Source organism: Chiloscyllium punctatum, chromosome 32 (genome assembly GCF_047496795.1).
Source record: "Chiloscyllium punctatum isolate Juve2018m chromosome 32, sChiPun1.3, whole genome shotgun sequence".
Taxonomy (NCBI): domain Eukaryota; kingdom Metazoa; phylum Chordata; class Chondrichthyes; order Orectolobiformes; family Hemiscylliidae; genus Chiloscyllium; species Chiloscyllium punctatum.
Genome location: NC_092770.1, coordinates 24370762 through 24388107, shown reverse-complemented (window position 1 = coordinate 24388107; position 17346 = coordinate 24370762). Strand labels below are relative to the sequence as shown.

At 44.3% G+C, this 17346-nt stretch overlaps 1 protein-coding gene across 5 annotated transcripts in view; it reads right to left on the bottom strand.

Moving 5' to 3' along the window:
- The window catches only part of LOC140457995 (chemokine-like protein TAFA-2), a 360212-nt gene that overhangs the window by 29490 nt on the left and 313376 nt on the right, over window positions 1–17346 (bottom strand). For 4 of the 5 annotated variants that reach the window (XR_011953426.1, XR_011953425.1, XR_011953427.1 and 1 more), the window contains 3 exons: window positions 13133–13285; window positions 5650–5774; window positions 5363–5507 (listed from right to left, as the gene is read on the bottom strand). Coding sequence is in view for 1 of the 5 variants with exons in the window: in XM_072551923.1 (XP_072408024.1) it covers window positions 5650–5774; window positions 13133–13285 (278 nt within the window). In the remaining 4 variants the exon portion in view is untranslated. The remainder of the gene's footprint in view (window positions 1–5362; window positions 5508–5649; window positions 5775–13132; window positions 13286–17346) is intronic. The other variant, XM_072551923.1, reaches the window with a different exon arrangement.

The following is a 17346-nucleotide window of genomic DNA, read 5'->3' as shown; positions in this document are numbered from 1 at the left end:
TTCATGCTGAAACCTTCGTCAGGACTGACAAAGGGTTTTGACCTGAGACATTAGCTTTCTTGCTTCTCAGATGCTATCTGACCTGCTGTGCCTTTCCAGCATCACAACAATTGAACACAAGTGTTGGGTATTGGGTAGTGATAAAAACAAAAGCTGATACATACATAATTGTCCAATTGTTAACTACAGAGAGCAAAGCTTTGGGGGAGATGTAAGAGAAAAGGTCTGACAGAGTAAGTGTCAAAGTTCCATTAGCTCTCTACTTAATCTTATAATGTCACATAGTCTTTGGGCAGAGGAATGGTCTTACATAAGGTGCTATCAGAGACAAATATAAAATACCTGACTCCTGATAGCTGGAAGTGTGCCTAACCAGACAATATTAATTGTACCTATTGATATCATTAAATAAACTACAACTTGTTAAGAATCTCTAGTGTCTAAACTCTACCACAGATAATTCAACAGGCCCCTATATTTGGCCACAAAAGCTGGCTTGGTCAATGCTGTTATGGTCCAGTGCTTAGTGCCTTGCCCTTTAGGATGGACAGTCCCAGTTCAAATCCCCTGTGTTACAGAAGTGTGTCATTGCACATCTGAACAGGTTAATTTGAAACGTTTTTTGACTGTTTAATTTTGTTTTCACTACAATGACCCATTAGGGGCAGCCTACCTTGTTGAAGGTTCATTCTCAAAGAATAGGAAGTGGATTGGTGCCAATGAGCTGCCCCAATTACCAGCTGTGAGTGGTTCCACAGTCCCACATAACAAGGAGCTTAGGGCCTTGGCATCAGTGGGGTTTGTAATGACGAATGAGTATTTTATACTGGAGGAATTGCTCAACTGGCACTCAGTAAAAACCAGTGAGCAAAATATTCATGAGTGAATGGGATTCGATTTGATTGAGGATGTGGGCAGCCAAGTTCTGGATGATGGCAGGTTTACAAAGGGTAAAGTATAGGAAGCTGGCCAAGAGTATATTATTTTCTAATCAACTTGTTCAGAGATGTTATTACACTCCTCTGGAGCAGGTGGGACTTGAACAAAGGCTTTGGAATGCTCAAACCTAGCAGTAACAAAATAATGATAAGGTTTTCAGCAGCAGATGAGCCTAAGCAGGACAGGCAATGTTGTAGAGGTGTAAGTTAGCCCGTATTCACAAATCAGCTTTACTAACGTATTCATTACCTTTCATAATCTGCGGCTGATGGGCATTCACAGAGGAGTCAGTCCTTTTGTGACGCAGTGGTAGTCTCTATTTCTGGGCCAAACAGTCCCAGTTCAAGTCCCCCATGTCCCAGCAGTTTGTTCTAATGTGGCTGACAGGGTGTAGAGTCATGCAGCATGGAAACAGGCCCTTTGGCCCAACCCATCCATGCCAACCATGTTTCCTAAACCGAACTAGACCCATTTGGCCTGTATTTGGCCCATATCCCTCAAAACCTTTCCTATCCATGCACCTGTCCAAATGCCTTTTAAATGTTGTAATTGTATCCACCTCCGCTACTTCCTCTGGCAGCTCATTCCATACATGCACCACTCTCTTTATGAAAAAATTGCCCCTCAGTTCCTTTTAAATCTTTGCCCTCTCACCTTAAACCAATGCTTTCTAGTTTTGAACTCCCCTATCCTGGGATAAAGAACTTAGCTACTCACATTATCTATGCACCTTGTGATTTTATAAACCTCTATAAGGTCACCCCTCAGCCTCTTCCATTCCAGTGAAAAAACTCCCAGCCTGCCCTTATAATTTAAACCTTCCAGTCTCGGTAACATTCTTGTAAATCATTTTTGCACCCTTTCCAGTTTAATAACATCCTTCCTATAGCAGGGCAACCAGAATTATACATTGTACTCCAAATGCGGCTCCACCAAATTTTTGTACAACTGTTTACAAGAACAGAAATTGCCAGAAAAGCTCAGCATGTCTGGCAGCATCTGTGGAGAGAAATCACAGTTAACGTTTTGGGTTAAGTGACCTAACTTCAGAAGCATCACCCAACCTGAAACATTAACTCTGATTTCTCTCCACACACACTACCAGATTGCTGAGCTTTTCCAGCAATTTCTGTTTCTGTTTCTGATTTACAGTATCTGCAGCTCTTTCGGTTTTCATCTTTGAACAACTGTAACGTGACGTCACAAGATTAACATCCAAATAATTTTTGGGACACTCTAAACAGGAACATACAGAAACTCTGGTGCTGGGTTTGGAAGTGCATAGTCCTAGTGTACATCTCTGAATAATGAATCATTCAGTGGACTCTGATTTTCTCAAAACAGCATCTGATTCCTGCTGACTGGTGAGAATGCAGTCATTCCTGAGGTGACGACCAATACTTAGAGTGCATGAGGAAGCAGGTCATTTGTCAAATACCATGAAAAGCTGCCTCTTTGACTGTTTCAGTGCTGAGGTAGAGCATTTAGCCAAGTGAGAATAGCAGACAGTACACAGAAAGAAACTGCATCAGCTGTTCCATCTGGACACGGGTGTTGTCTGTACAAGATGGGGCACAGAGGTGATTGCAGTGCAGGATCTTCAGTGAAATGTATATTAGAAAGTACCTTCGGTTTGGTCCAGAGATTACATCCCAAGTTAAACAGGCATTGTCATGTGCAATTTATGATTTAAAAGCCAGACATGCCTCATAAAAGCAGAAAGTTACTCACAACAAATGGAACCGTTGAAGTAATATCTGCACAGACTTAGCTTGTCTGATCCGGAATCATTGGGCACCTCGATATAAGAACATAAGGAAGAGGAACAGAAGTAGAGCATTCAGCCCCTCAATCCTGCTCTGCCATTTAAAATAATCACAGCCAATTTTCTCCCTCAATTCCCATTCCTGACTGCTCCCATAATGCTCTCTTCACTGGGCGGCACGGTAGTGGTCAGCACTGCTGCCTCACAGCGCCAGAGACCCGGGTTCAATTCCCGCCTCAGGCGACTCTCTGTGTGGAGTTTGCACATTCTCCCTGTGTCTGCGTGGGTTTCCTCCGGGTGCTCTGGTTTCCTCCCACACTCCAAAGATGTGCAGGTCAGGTGAATTGGCCATGCTAAATTGCCCGTAGTATTAGGTAAGGGGTAGATGTAGGGGTATGGGTGGGTTGCGCTTCGGCGGGGCGGTGTGGACTTGTTGGGCCGAAGGGCCTGTTTCCACACTGTAAGTAATCTAATCTAATATTGAATGGTAAGGCACCTACAATGCTCTGGGATATATAATGCCGGAGATTCACACTGTGAACGTGAAAGGTTCTTTTCCACTCAGTTCTGAATGAATTGCCACTTATCCTGAAATTGTGTCCCTATCCCAATGGGGACAGGGCTATAGGGTAGGAGGAATAATTGCTCTATCTATTGAATCAAGAAGGGAAAGAGAAGGAGGTGATTCAATCCATCAAGATCATAGGAATGCAACTTTACTTTCCCTTTCCTTTCCCTATCGATTGACTATTCTCCTTTTTTTTCAAGTATTTATCCTTGAAATCATGACTGAACCCTAGTTCAGTCCTAGACTGAGTCTTAGTTCGGGGTTCTCTTAAGGTTAACATGCAGGTTCAGCTGCCAGCTAGGAAAGCAAACGCAATGTTAGCATTCATTTCAAGAGGGCTAGCATATAAGAGCAGGGACGTACTGCAGAGACTGCATAAGCCTGTGGTTAGATTGCATTTGGAATATTGGGGGCAATTTTGGGCCCCATATTTAAGAAAGGATGTGCTGCATTGGAGGGGTGCGGAGAGGTTTACAAGAATGCTCAGGCAGATGAAGGACTGGTCACATGAGGAGCAGTTGAGGACTCTTGGTCTGTACTCGATGGAGTTTCGACGGATATGGGGGGATCTGATTGAAACTTACAGAATACAGAGAGGGAATAGAGGGGATTTGAAGAAGTTGTTCCCACTAGTAGGAGAAACTAAGACCCGAGGACCACAGGCTCAGAATGAAGGGGTGACCCTTTAGAAATGAGAAGAGGAATTTCTTCAGCCAGAGGGTGGTGAACCTTTGGAACTCATTGCTGCAGAGGGCTGCACAGGCCAAGTCATTGAGTGTGTTTAAGACAGAAGCAGATAGTTTCTGGATTCGTAAAGAGATCAAAGGTTACAGGGAGAAGGCAGGAGAATGGGGTTGCAAAATATATCGGCCATAATCAAATGGCGGGGCAGACTCGATGGGCAGAATGGCCTACTTCTGCTCCTTTACCTTATGTTCTTATGGAATTTGCCTTCACCACTTTCTCAGCCACTGAATACCAGTTCCTGACCGTTCACTGCATATAAACAAAATTCCTCACGTTCCCAATGATTTGTTTGCCAATTGCTTTAAATCTGTTTCTTGACCCTACCCTTCATGGGCATAGTTGACTGCTATCCACACCGTCTGTCCACCTCATGATTTTGAACACTACTCTCAAATCTCCTCCCTATTCCGAGCAGAACAATCCAACAGAAGGTATCAGATGTGACACAACCAGACACAAAACATCACTAGGCAAAAGTGAGGACTGCAGATGCTGGAGATCAGAGTCTAATTATAAATTAGAGTGATGCTGGAAAAGCACAACAGGTCAAGCAGCATCCAAGGGGCAGGAAATTCAATGTTTCGGGCAAAGCCCTTCATCAGGAATTTAGATCAGAACGGTGCTGGAAAAGCACAGAAGGTCAGGCCCTGATGAAGGGCTTTAGCCCAAAACGTCGATTTTCCTGCTCCTCGGATGCTGCCTGACCTGCTCTGCTTTTCCAGCACCGTGCTAATCTCGACACAAACATCACTATCCAATTCAAAACCACATTCTTCAGCTCAATATCAATACACTGCACCCATTACTGCACAGCACCAGTGGAACAATTTTTATACATGAGCTCTTTTGTGAGAATGTTAAATTAGGTCATCGATCTTTCTGATACCTGGCAAGGGGGATGTGATAGCATGTCTTTATATATACTTATCTACCAGCTTTCACACACTTGGGACATTTTCAAAGTGTTCCACATTCAGTTTAGAGCTGTAATCACTGTTGGTGCTTGCCTAGGGAGAAACCAATTTGCACACAGCAAGGTCACACAAACAGCAATGAGATAAACTGTCTAGTTGATCTTTTTTGGGTGTTGCTGCTTGAGTGATGAATCCTGTCTCAGAGACCAGGAGAACAACCTATTTAACTTCAAAACAAAGTAAAACAGCAATAAATCTCTGCACACTCTATACACTGGATTCAAACTGTGCGAGCCCATTTCGGCTTCAGCAGACGGAGATTGATCCGTTTGGGCTGCCATTGAATCCAGGTCACGGGGTCGAAGGTGAAAGGCCAATGTCAAACCCAATGCACCACCCAATTCAGCTTAGACAACTTTGTGAACCTACCTGGAGTTGATTTAAATGTTCAGATAGTTGTTAGAACTGGCATCTGAGGAGGTCTCTCTCCTGAGAGGGAGAACTGCAGTTCCAGTGAGGTGGTGTAAATCGGAGTTTTACCTGGCTGGAACCCCTACCAATTTCCAACCACCAGCTGTAGTATAAATGCAGTTCAAGTTAAAGTCATTTGTTACTGTAAAGCAGGCAATCCAAAAATGCCACCTTTTTTTTTTAATCAAACACGAGACACATTCTGAAATTAAAATATTCTTTGGTTGGAAAGATGATTGACTTACCTTGGTTGTTTTTACTTTATTTCCAGAGGCACAGCTCCAACCTGTGCGATCAGGCAAGACTTTACATTCCTCTCCTTCCAGGCATGGCTGCATCTGACACCACCATTTCTGTAAAACTATTGAGGCTGGTTCAATATCAAACAACACTGTGTCAGCTTAATTTCCCCACAAAGGACAAACACAAGTCAATGGCATATTACACTCCGATTCAATGGAGAATGTTTGTTACACTTGCACGGGGTAAACCCCTCTGCTAATTTTACAGCCGACACACAGAGAAGCGCACCTCGCACCGTAATCTGTTACATTCCGAGAGGCAAAGAACTATCCCAGAGGTCACTATTTAAAGTAAAATTTTACTCTTTAAATCCAAAAGAGAACATTAAACAACTATTTACAACTCCTTTCTCTTAAAGCTATCTTTTACCTCCCACTCTTATAATACTGGTCCGATAAAAAAAATCCCCGGTTAACATTTACTAAAAAAAAATCACATTTCAAAACTAGTCAGCTTTGCCAATTGTCCTTTGTAGATTTTCCTCTGTAGATTTTCTCTCCAGGTCAGTTTCGATGTTCTGCTGCACAAGTTTATAGACAGGGACCCCTCAGAGAGCTGTTGTGCTGGCAGTTGATGGCTTGGCAGTTCTCCTCCAACTGTTCAAAATGTCCAGTTTTATACCCCAAAACATCGGATCATTTCATTCATTTTAATATTACCAAAATACTAAATTCAAATTTGATTGGATTTTGGTATCTTGGGGCATAATTTAAACAGATGAGCCGAATTTAAATTTGCTTTGTTTTATAGCAACCCAGCTACTGCCATTTGTTTTGACCAAGTGTTCCATTGCTACCTTGTTCAGGACTTTGTCAGTTCTTCATCTTTTCAACTCTCTTAAAGGTACAGTACACCTCCATAACACATTGCTTCCAGTTTTCTTCCCATTTCTAGACAACTTTACCTTCATATAGAATCCCTACATTGTGGAAGTAGGCCATTTGGCCCATTTGAGTCTCTGAACAGCATCCAATCCCCCTTCCCCATCTCTCTAACCTTGCATTTCCCGTGGCCCATCCACCTAGCCTGCATATCCAAAGACACCCTAGGTAATTTTCTATGGCCAATCCACCCTAACCTGCACATCTTTGGATAACGGGAGGAAACTGGAGCACCTGTCGGAAACCCACATAGACACGGGAGGAACATGCAAAAACACAGATAGATACCTGAGGCTGGAATTGAACCCAGGTCCCTGGTACTATAAGGCAACAGTGCTAACCACTGAACTACCAAGCCACCTCATACCTAAGGATGGATCTACTCGTATTGTAGGCCATGCACCAAAGGTACACCAGCTGGATCCCTGGATGAAAAGGGGATGTGAGGAGGGATTGAGTAGAATGGTCTACAATTTCTAGAATTTAAAAGAATGAGAGGTGATCTCACCAAAATATATGAAACCCTGAGATATCTTTATCAGGCTGGATGTTGATTGATTGTTTCCCGTACCTCACAAATCTAGAAAGAGGGGCATGGAGTAGGCTTTTTATGGAATCAGGGAAAAATTCACAAGAGAATTAAAAGTGGCAGTCAGGGTCTGGTGGTGTAAGTTTCACCCTGCACCATTTCTGAAAGATTCAATTTGTTTTGCCAGTGGGGAAAGGATGTGGAGTCTGAGTCCTACAGCCGGCAGACCTGAACACAGAGGAGCACTTGAGCTGTGCTGAGTTCGAACAGCCCAGAAATTTACTGTTCCAAGGATCTTAACCTGCAGTATGGGAGTCACAAATGTTTGGAGTAGATATAAATACTTTTGAAGGGGACAAAATTTCTGCTTAAATGTCTGATGCTTACAAACATCAGAGACAAGCCTAAGCTGTCAGTGAGTTCAATAAATTGTCTGCTGCGCTGCTCTGCTTCATAGGTCATATGGTCTAGGTTCAAAGCAATGGGCCGAATCTCCCCTTACTTTGGCAAAGTGCCATTTTCATGGAGGTTTTAGCAGGGGCTCCCTCCATGAGGCTGAGTGACTCGTCTCACATTATCAACGTTTGCTCACTCTCCTTTAACTATCTCCCAGCCCCTGTCATGGAAGTGCCATTGTGCACCCGGACAGGTACTGGCATTTAGAAGCTGCCCACTATGACTGCATACACTCACAGAAGCTATGGCAGGTTAGGGAAAACTGGTGCCACCAAGAGCCAACAGTGCCCTGGTGGACAGGATGCCCTCTATCCCCAGGACTGTCAGAGGAAGCCACAACACCAGATGCTGCCATGCTAGACCAAGGGTGTATGAGGTCTCCATGGTCTGCTGAAATGTCCAGCAAAGCTGCAAGAAGGTCAATGACCCTGACCCTCTCTGCTGTGCCAGGAGTAATGCCATCTTCTTCCTTCTGCTACCTCACACTCAGTCTCCCTCCGCTACTCCACTTGCCTCCCACTGAGTTTAATGTTCCACCACCGCATGACACATCTTCCCTCACTAGCTTTCACCCATTCTAAGACCCCCTCATTTCAGCCATTCAGACATTTTCATTTCCATTCCTCCCCTCTGCTAAACAGGGCAATGGAAGGCCAATCCTCTGACCATGGGTTCTAGATTCCACCTCACTGTGTCGGGGAACACCCAAACATCAACATCCCATTCCTGGTAGCACTCCCTGTCAACCCCAGAGCTGCCACATCTCCCCAAGTTCCTAACCACATTTGCCCTCAACCCCAACTCTGGGTGCGAGGTAAACATACAAGGTCTGGGATTTATCTGGCATTTACCAACACTGCCCCCAGGAGAAAGTGAGGGCTGCAGATGCTGGAGAGTCAGAGTTGAGAGTGTGGTGCTGGAAAAGCACAGCAGGTCAGGCAGCATCTGAGGAGCAGGAGAATCGATGTTTCGGGCATTAGCCCTTCATTCCTGATAAGCCCTTTGCACCTTTTCCAGCACCATATTCTCAACACTGACCTCACCCCACAAGTGAGGTGCGATGTTGAGGTGTGCAGCCTAGCAGGCCTAAAGTTTTCCAAAACAGATGGGATTAAGATGCAGAGAACATAAATAGACCTTTAACCAGCCTACCTTAGCAGTCACCCACCTTATTACCATCTATGACCTGCTTCTGCAGTTGGTTCAAGTTAACTCTAACCCTATTTCTAATGCAGTTGTATTTTCAGTGACCATTTGAAATACAATATTTCCTCCAACAAGCATGAAAACTTTTCCAAAATGGTTTACTAAGCATCTAACTTTTCTCTTCAGCCCAAAATTTAGAAGGATGTTCCGAGACTGGAAGGTTTAGGTTATGTGGAGAGGTTGGATAGATTCAGGTTATTTTCCCTGGAGCGTCGGAGGCTGAGGGGTGACCTTATAGAGGTTTATAAAATCATGAGGGGCATGAATAGGATAAACAGGCAAGGACTTTTCCCCAGTGTCGTAAATATAATGAGGTCAGCCAGATAGATCTCACAGAATATGACTTCCCTGATTCGGGCTGATAATCTGGTCCAATCAGGGAGCCCTGGATGGCAGATATAAACAGGAGTGTCAGGGGTTCTGTTCACTCTGAAAGCGTGCTCTGAGGGAGCTGGATCATTGTCAAGGACTCTCCCTGTGTAAATAAAGGGTGACTTGGTAATGGGATACTAGCCCCTGTGGAGTTATTTCACCCAGTTAGGGGAGCTCAAAACTAAAGGAGGATTGTTTTAAAGTGAGAAGGGAAAGATTTAAAAAGGACCTGAGGGACTACATTTTGACATGGAGGGTTGTGTGTCTATGGAATGAGCTGTCAGATGAAGTTGGTAGAGGTGGGTGCAATGACAACATTTAAAAAGGTATGTGGACAGGTACAAGGATTGGAAAGGTTTTGAGGGATATGGGCCAAACAGAGACAAATAGAACTAGGTCAGTTTAGGAAACCTGGTTGGCATGGGACGAGGTGGGCCAAAGGACCTGTTTCCGTGTTGTATAACTCTAAATGAGAATAGTTGGACAGCCGTATCCTCCCTGACTGAGATTAGCTGGCTCGGTTTCTGATAATTATTTGCAGCATCATTTTTACTTTTGACAATTAATCGTTGTTGAGAGATGAAAATATATTTTTGACAGTGAACAAATCTTCAAATTCCAAAAGATATTCAGCGTTTAAAGCCATTGATCTGTACCGTTTCACTTCTGTGTCCCAGTCAACAGATCCTTGTTTTGGGTGCTCTTTTAATGCAACTCACTTGAGAAATGATTGTGTGTGTGATTTGGCCAAATGTTCAAGAAAACACAGCTGGATTGATGATAGAGAGGACTTAAAATAATCAATGCTAAATTATTTTAATCCTATCTGGAACATGATCAAAATATTCTGTTTAGATTTTTCCTCCTGTCCATCCCTGAGCCAGGGAAGTATATCCTGAACTCAGTAAAAAAAAATGTATGTTGCTTACTCTCCTTTGATAGGGATCTTAGTAGATGGACCCATAATAACCTGCAGACAGTAAGTAAGAAGCTATGTTTATCTTCCCCATTTAAACGAAACTTCTGTCTCAAAGGAAAAGCTCTATTAATAATGAATGGAAATGATACCTTTTATTGATAGAAGACTAACAAACTGTTAATTGCTAAACGAGAGAAAAAAGCCTGGGCAGCTGGTTGAAAATCAAGAGGCTAATTGCTTGGTGGTTTTCTGGCCTTTGTATTGAAAGGATTTTGAGTGCATGAGCAATGATGTCTTGCTGCAATTGTACAGGGGAGATCACACCTGGAGTGTTGTGTGCAGGTTTGGTCTCCTTATCTGAGGAAGGATGGTCTGGCTATGGAGGGAGAGGTGGGATGGCAGGACTGATGTATGAAGTGAGGCTGGATCAGATAGGGCAACCTTCACTGGCGTTTAGCAGAACAGGGGAATCTCACAGAAAGCTTTAAAATTCTAACAGGACCAGACCGGGTGGTCCTGACGCCCAGGGAACCCAGAACCAGGGATTACAGTCTAAGGATGTGAGATAGGCCATTTAGGACTGAAATGAGGAGAAATGTCTCAGCTAGAGGGTGGGGTGCCTGTGGAATTCTCTGCCACAGAAGGCCATTGAGGCCAAACCATCAAGTTTTCAACGAATTAGATATAGTTTATAGGGTTAGAGGGATTAAGGGGCATGGACAAAAGCAGGAACAGGGTTGGATGATCAATCATGATCATATTAAATGGCAGAGCAGGCCTGAAGGGCTGAATGGCCTCCTCCTGCTCCTACTTTCTGTATTTCTGTGTTTGCTTTAGCTGCAACAATGGGGGACTAATTCAATACCTGACCTCTCGTGGTGCCTCTCGTGTTCCACTTTGGTGCCAAATGGATAGTGATGGGTAAACTCAGGCCACCACCTCTTTACCAGCATTAGTCATTTCCTTTATTCTTCAAATGGATCTTGGTGTTGCTAGTAAGGCAATGGTACATGAAATACGTGTGTGCTCCCTGCATGATCTGGCAGGAGCATGCAAGTCATAGGTGTCCCTGAACCCCTAAGGTACTGAAAGGCTGAAGTAGTGTGTGAGTTGATCTGACAGTGGGCATGAAGATGTAGTGAGTCTGATGGCTGGCCCTTGTGGATTTGTGTGGATCCAGGCTCCAGGGCGATGGTAACCATGGAGCATGCAGGGACCTTGTGAAGGAGCAGCAACATGATGGTTGGGTCAAGCATTCGATGTACGCGCTTTGGCTTACAAGTCAGGAACTTGTGCTGTCTGATTTATGATCAAAATCTACAGCATAGAAAAGGCCCTTCAGCCCATCAAGCCTGTGCCAACAATAACTACCACAGATCCTAATTTTCTGCACTTGTCCCAAATCCTTGAATCTTATGATATTTCAAGTGTTCATCCAAATATTTTTTGAAGTTTGTAAGATTTCCACTACCCTCCCAGACAGTGCAGTCCAGATTCCCACCACCCTCTGAGTGAAAGCGTTTTTTTCTCAAATCCCCTCTGATTCTCCTGCCCCAACCCTAAAACGATGCCTTCTCATGATTGACCCGTCAACCAAGGGGAACAGCTGCTCTCTATTCACCTTGGACATACCCCTCATAATCTTATACACCTCAGTCATGTCCTCCATCTGTCTTCTCTGATCTAAAGAAAACGATCCAAGCCTATTTAGTCTCTCCTTATAGTTCAATTACTCCATCGCAGGCAACATCCTGGTGAACCTCCTCTGTACCCTCTCTGGTACTATCACATCCTTCTTGTAGTGAGACAACCAGAACTGCACGTTGTACTCCAGTTGTGGCCTGATCAACACTCTGTACAACTTCAGCATTACCTCATTGCTCTTATACTCTACGCCATGACTGTTGGAAGCAGGTGACCCATACGCCTTCATAATTATCCTATTCAAGTTCTCTGCCAACATCAGGGATCTGCAAATAATTACTCCAAGACACCTCTCTTCCTCTAAGCTACCCTGCGTCCTGACATTCATTACATACTCCCTCATCTTGTTTCTTCCAAAGTACATCACTTCGCACTTGACAGGGTTAAATGCCATCTGCCACTGCTCTGCCCATCTGACTAATCCATCTATATCTTCTTGTAACCTACAACCATCTTCTTTGCTACTAACCACCCCACCAATCTTGGTGTCATCCGCAAACTTGTTTAACATTCCCTCCACATTTTCATCTGTATCATTTATACATATAACAAACAATAAGGGACCCAGTACTGATCCTTGTGGTACACCACTGGACACCAGCCTCCAGTCACTTGATCAGCCTTCTACCATGACCCTATTACTAAGCCTTCTCTATTTTCCCTGGGGAGGGAGAGACTTGGAAGTGGTGTAATAACAAGGCAAGTTGGAGCTTTCAATAAAAGCAAATAGAGGGAACTAAGATCGTTGACACACCATGGCAAGACTCTGGAGTTGCCATTTCAGGCTTGAAGGGAAAATTGCAAAAACGTTTCGTGATATGGAAATTTCTCTGTATTTTCCCACCATCACTCACACCACACCAGAAAGGGAAAGCTCTGTGAATGGTCACCGCACTGAGACTAACTTTCATTTTACTGCCAGATTTATTTTAATGAATTGAAATTCTATCTTGGGTGAGCGGGATTTGAAACCACACCCCCAGAGGATGAGCGTGACATAACTGGATCAGCATTGACACTCCACCACCATATCCTCAATAGACCGAGTTACTTCTGTTCCTAGCTGCTTTGGCAAATCAAGACCTTCAGAAAATTGAAGGTGAGGCAACAATCCCTTTTAAATATAGTTTAGCAAGTGTTCCATCTGAGTATAACAAATGGACTCCATTTTGGGTTTTTCTTGCACTGCTGAACTAATTATCTCATTAAGCACTATAACTTTCAAACCAACTGATTGTAAAGGCATGCAACATTGAAAGAAAACAGAAATTGAATAAAGTTCAGATAGGTACAGAAGGGAAGCATTAAAAAAAAATAGCCCAAGTCAATCTTCGTTAAAAAGCAGAAGGCAAACCTACCATCAACACAGGAAGGAGCAGCACGAGTTGTTCCTGCTACTTGGCCTGGGAAGCAGGAGCACTTCACTGTCTGGGAGCGTTCCTCGATTTTGTTCTTATTGCAGCATCTGTGCAGAGCCACTACCTCACAGGTGCCGGTCTTAACATGGTGGCCTGTGCAATAATAAAGGAGCTGGTCAGTGGATGATCAATGCAGAGACAACACCACACGCTCAGGAATGTCTCTCAGTCTCCTGGGATGGGCTTCAGGTCAATGCAGTTTGATTGAGGTCACTGTGTCTTCCTTTCCCTTCAGAATCCATGAATGCAATCTGTTCAAGTCTCCCACTGAATTGATCCCAGATGGAATAATACTAACCAGCGCTGGTTTAGTAGGTTCCAATAGTGACTCCCACCCTGTGTCCACCACAACCCATTATTTCCTTCCTTTGCATCCCCCTTCAAACGACAGATATTTTCCCTTATCAACCTACTCAGAGACATAGTTGAGAGTGTGTTGCTAGAAAAGCACAGCAGGTCAGGCAGCATCTGAGAAGCAGGAAAATTGATGTTTCGGGCCAGAGCCCTTCATCATGAACAATATTTATTCCAAATGAAGAGCTCCAGCCCGAAATGTTGATTTTCCTGCTCCTCAAATGCTGCGTGACTTGCTGTGCTTTTCCAGCAACACACTCTCAACTCTAATCTCCAGCATCTGCAGACCTCACTGTCTCCTATTCGGGGACATTACTACACAGTGCTGGAGCGGGTGGTACTTGAACCTAGTTTTCTTCGCTAGTGACACTATCACTCCAGCACAACAGCCCTCACTATGCGTTAGGTAGTTTTCCACACATCCTTCATGTTAGTACATAGCCAGCTAGACCAGGCAAGCTCATTCCTTCGTCAATGTTAAGTTTGGTAATCTCAAAACAAAGTGATGATAGGAGCACTGCAGTGTTCTTCGATCAACACAGGAGAAAATACATTCTGAGGAACCAATTCTCGGTCAGACGCTAAACGCCTAATCCAATAAAACCTCTAAAAACAGTCTGTGCAGCATGTATAGATTAGTTTCTTACTGTCTGCTATTGTTGGATCTTTGTTGTTCAGATATATCCAGTTAGGTTTGGATAGAGAGAGGTGGATTCCCTGAGTTTTTGCTTATGGCAAAATCTTTTACATTTGTGGATGAAGAATACACTTACTTGGAAGTATTGAACATGTATCCTGAACATGAAAATCTTGTAATTCAATCATTCCATATGGAGGTAACTTTGTGGCTCTCACATTTTATTTCACCTGAATGTTAAGAAATCTCACCAGAATCAATCAAAGTTCTTGACAGTCTAGGAACCTGACATCTGGACAATATTTCTCTTTGTGGAACTTCAGCGTCACTGACTAGTCCAGCATTTATTGCCCGTCCCTATTTACCCTTGAGAAGGTGATGGTGACTTGCCTTCTTAAACCACTGCAGTCCCATACTATCGATTGACCCACAATGCCCTAAGGAAGAGAATTCCAAAATTTTGACCAGGGACAGTGAAGAAATGGCGATGTATTTCCAAGTCAGGATGGCGAGTGGTTTGGGGGGCAACTTGCAGATCAAGGTGTTCCAATGCATCTGCCACCCTTGTCTTTCCAGATGGAAGTGTTCAAGCATTTGGAAGGCGCTGTCTGAGAATCTTTGGTGAATTTTTGCAGTGCATCTTGTAGATGGTACACACTGCTGATACTGAGTATCACTGGTGCAGGGAGCGGACATTTGTGGATGTGATACTGGATTAGTGGTGCTGGAAGAGCACAGCAGTTCAGGCAGCATCCAACGAGCAGCGAAATCAACGTTTCGGGCAAAAGCAGTGAGCCTGAAGCATGGAGAGATAAGCTAGAGGAGGGTGGGGGTGGGGAGAGAGTAGCATAGAGTACAATGGGTGAGTGGGGGAGGAGATGAAGGTGATAGGTCAAGGAGGAGAGGGTGGAGTGGATAGGTGGAAAAGAAGATAGGCAGGTCGGACAAGTCAAGGAGACAGTAACTGAGCTGGAAGTTTGAAACTAGGATGAGGTGGGGGAAGGGGAAATGAGGAAGCTGTTGAAGTCCACATTGATGCCCTGGGGTTGAAGTGTTCCGAGGATGTGATGCCAATCCTGGACTCTTTTGTCCTGGATGGTGTCAAGCTTCTTGAGTATCGTTGGAGCTGACCTCATGCAGGCAAGTGGGGACCATTCCACCACACTCCTGACTTGTGCCTTGTAGATAGTGGACAAATTTTGAGGAGTGAGAAGGTGACTTACTTGCCACAGGATTTCTAACCTCTGACCTGCTCTTGTAGCCACTTGCTTGTGTGGTAAGCCCAGTGAATGTCTGGTCAATGCAAACCCCAAGGATGTTGATAGTGAGGGATTCAGTGGCCGTCCTACCATTGGATGTCAAAGGGAACATGTTTGGATTGTCTCTTTTCATACTTGTGGCTCAATCAGAAGTGACCTTGTGGAAACGTACGGTGGATTTGAAAGATGGATGGGGAAACAAAAGCAGAATTTGCTGGAAAAGCTCAGCAGGTCTGTCAGCATCGGTGGAGAGAAATCAGAGTTAACGTTTCTGGGCCAATGACCCTTCAGAACTCAGGAAGAGTCACTCAACCCAAAACGTTGGTTCTGATTTCTCGCCATAGATGCTGCCAGACCTGCTGAGCTTTTCCAGCAACTTCTGTTTTTGTTTCTCATTTACAGGACCCCACAGTTCTTTCGGGTTTTTTTTGGATAAGGAAAGATTGCTTGCCCTTCCTGGGAGAGTCTAGGACGAGGGACATAATCACACAATAAGGGGTCATAGAATCATAATATCATAGAATCCCAACAGTGCGAAAACAGGCCATTTGGCCCAACAAATCTACAACGACCCTCCAAAGTGTATCCCACCCGGACCCATTCCCCTACCCTAGTACTCTACATTTCCCCTGACTATAAGACCATAAGACATAGGAGTGGAAGTAAGGCCATTCAGCCCATCGAGTCCACTCCGCCATTTAATCATGGCTGATGGGCATTTCAACTCCACTTACCTGCATTCTCCCCGGAGCCCTTAATTCCTTGTGACATCAAGAATTTATCAATCTCTGCCTTGAAGACATTTAGCGTCCCGGCATCCACTGCACTCCGCGGCAATTAATTCCACAGGCTCACCACTCTCTGGCTGAAGAAATATCTCCGCATTTCTGTTCTGAATTTACCCCCTCTAATTCTATGGCTGTGTCCACAGGTCCTAGTCTTCCCGCTTAACGGAAACAATTTCTTAGCGTCCACCCTTTCCAAGCCATGTATTATCTTGTAAGTTTCTATAAGATCTCCCCTTAACCTTCTAAACTCCAATGAGTACAATCCCAGGCTCCTCAGCCATTCCTCATATGTTAGACCTACCATTAAAGGGATCATCCGTATGAATCTCCACTGGACACGCTCCAGTGACAGTATGTCCCTCCTGAGGTGTGGGGCCCAAAACTCCAAATGGGGCCTAACCAGAGCTTTATAAAGACTCAGTAGCACATCGCTGCTTTTATATTCCAACCCTCTTGAGATAAATGACAACATTGCATTCGTTTTCTTAATCATGGATTCAACCTGCATGTTTACCTTTAGAGAATCGTCGACTAGCACTCCCAGATCCCTTTGTACTTTGGCTTTATGAATTTTCTCACTGTTTAGAAAGTAGTCCATGCTTGTATTCTTTTTTCCAAAGTGCAAGACTTGGCATTTGCTCACATTGAACTTCATCAGCCATTTCCTGCACCACTCTCCCAAACTGTCTAGATCCTTCTGCGGCCTCCCCACTTCCTCAGTACTACCTGCCTGTCCACCGAACTTCGTATCATCGGCAAACTTCACTAGAATGCCCCCAGTCCCTTCATCCAGATCATTAATATATAACGTGAACAGCTGCGGCCCCAACACTGAGCCCTGTGGGACACCGCTTGTCACCAGCTGCCATTCCGAAAAAGAACCTCTTATCCCAACTCTCTGCCTTCTGTCAGATAGCCAATCCTCAATCCATGCCTGTAGCTCACCTCGAACACCATGGGCCCTCGCCTTACTCAGCAGCCTCCCGTGTGGCACCTTATCAAAGGCCTTTTGGAAGTCTAGATCGACCACATCCACTGGGTTTCCCTGGTCTCACCTACTTGTCATCTCTTCAAAGCCTTTGAGATTGGGGTATTATATTCAAGGCTGAGATAGAG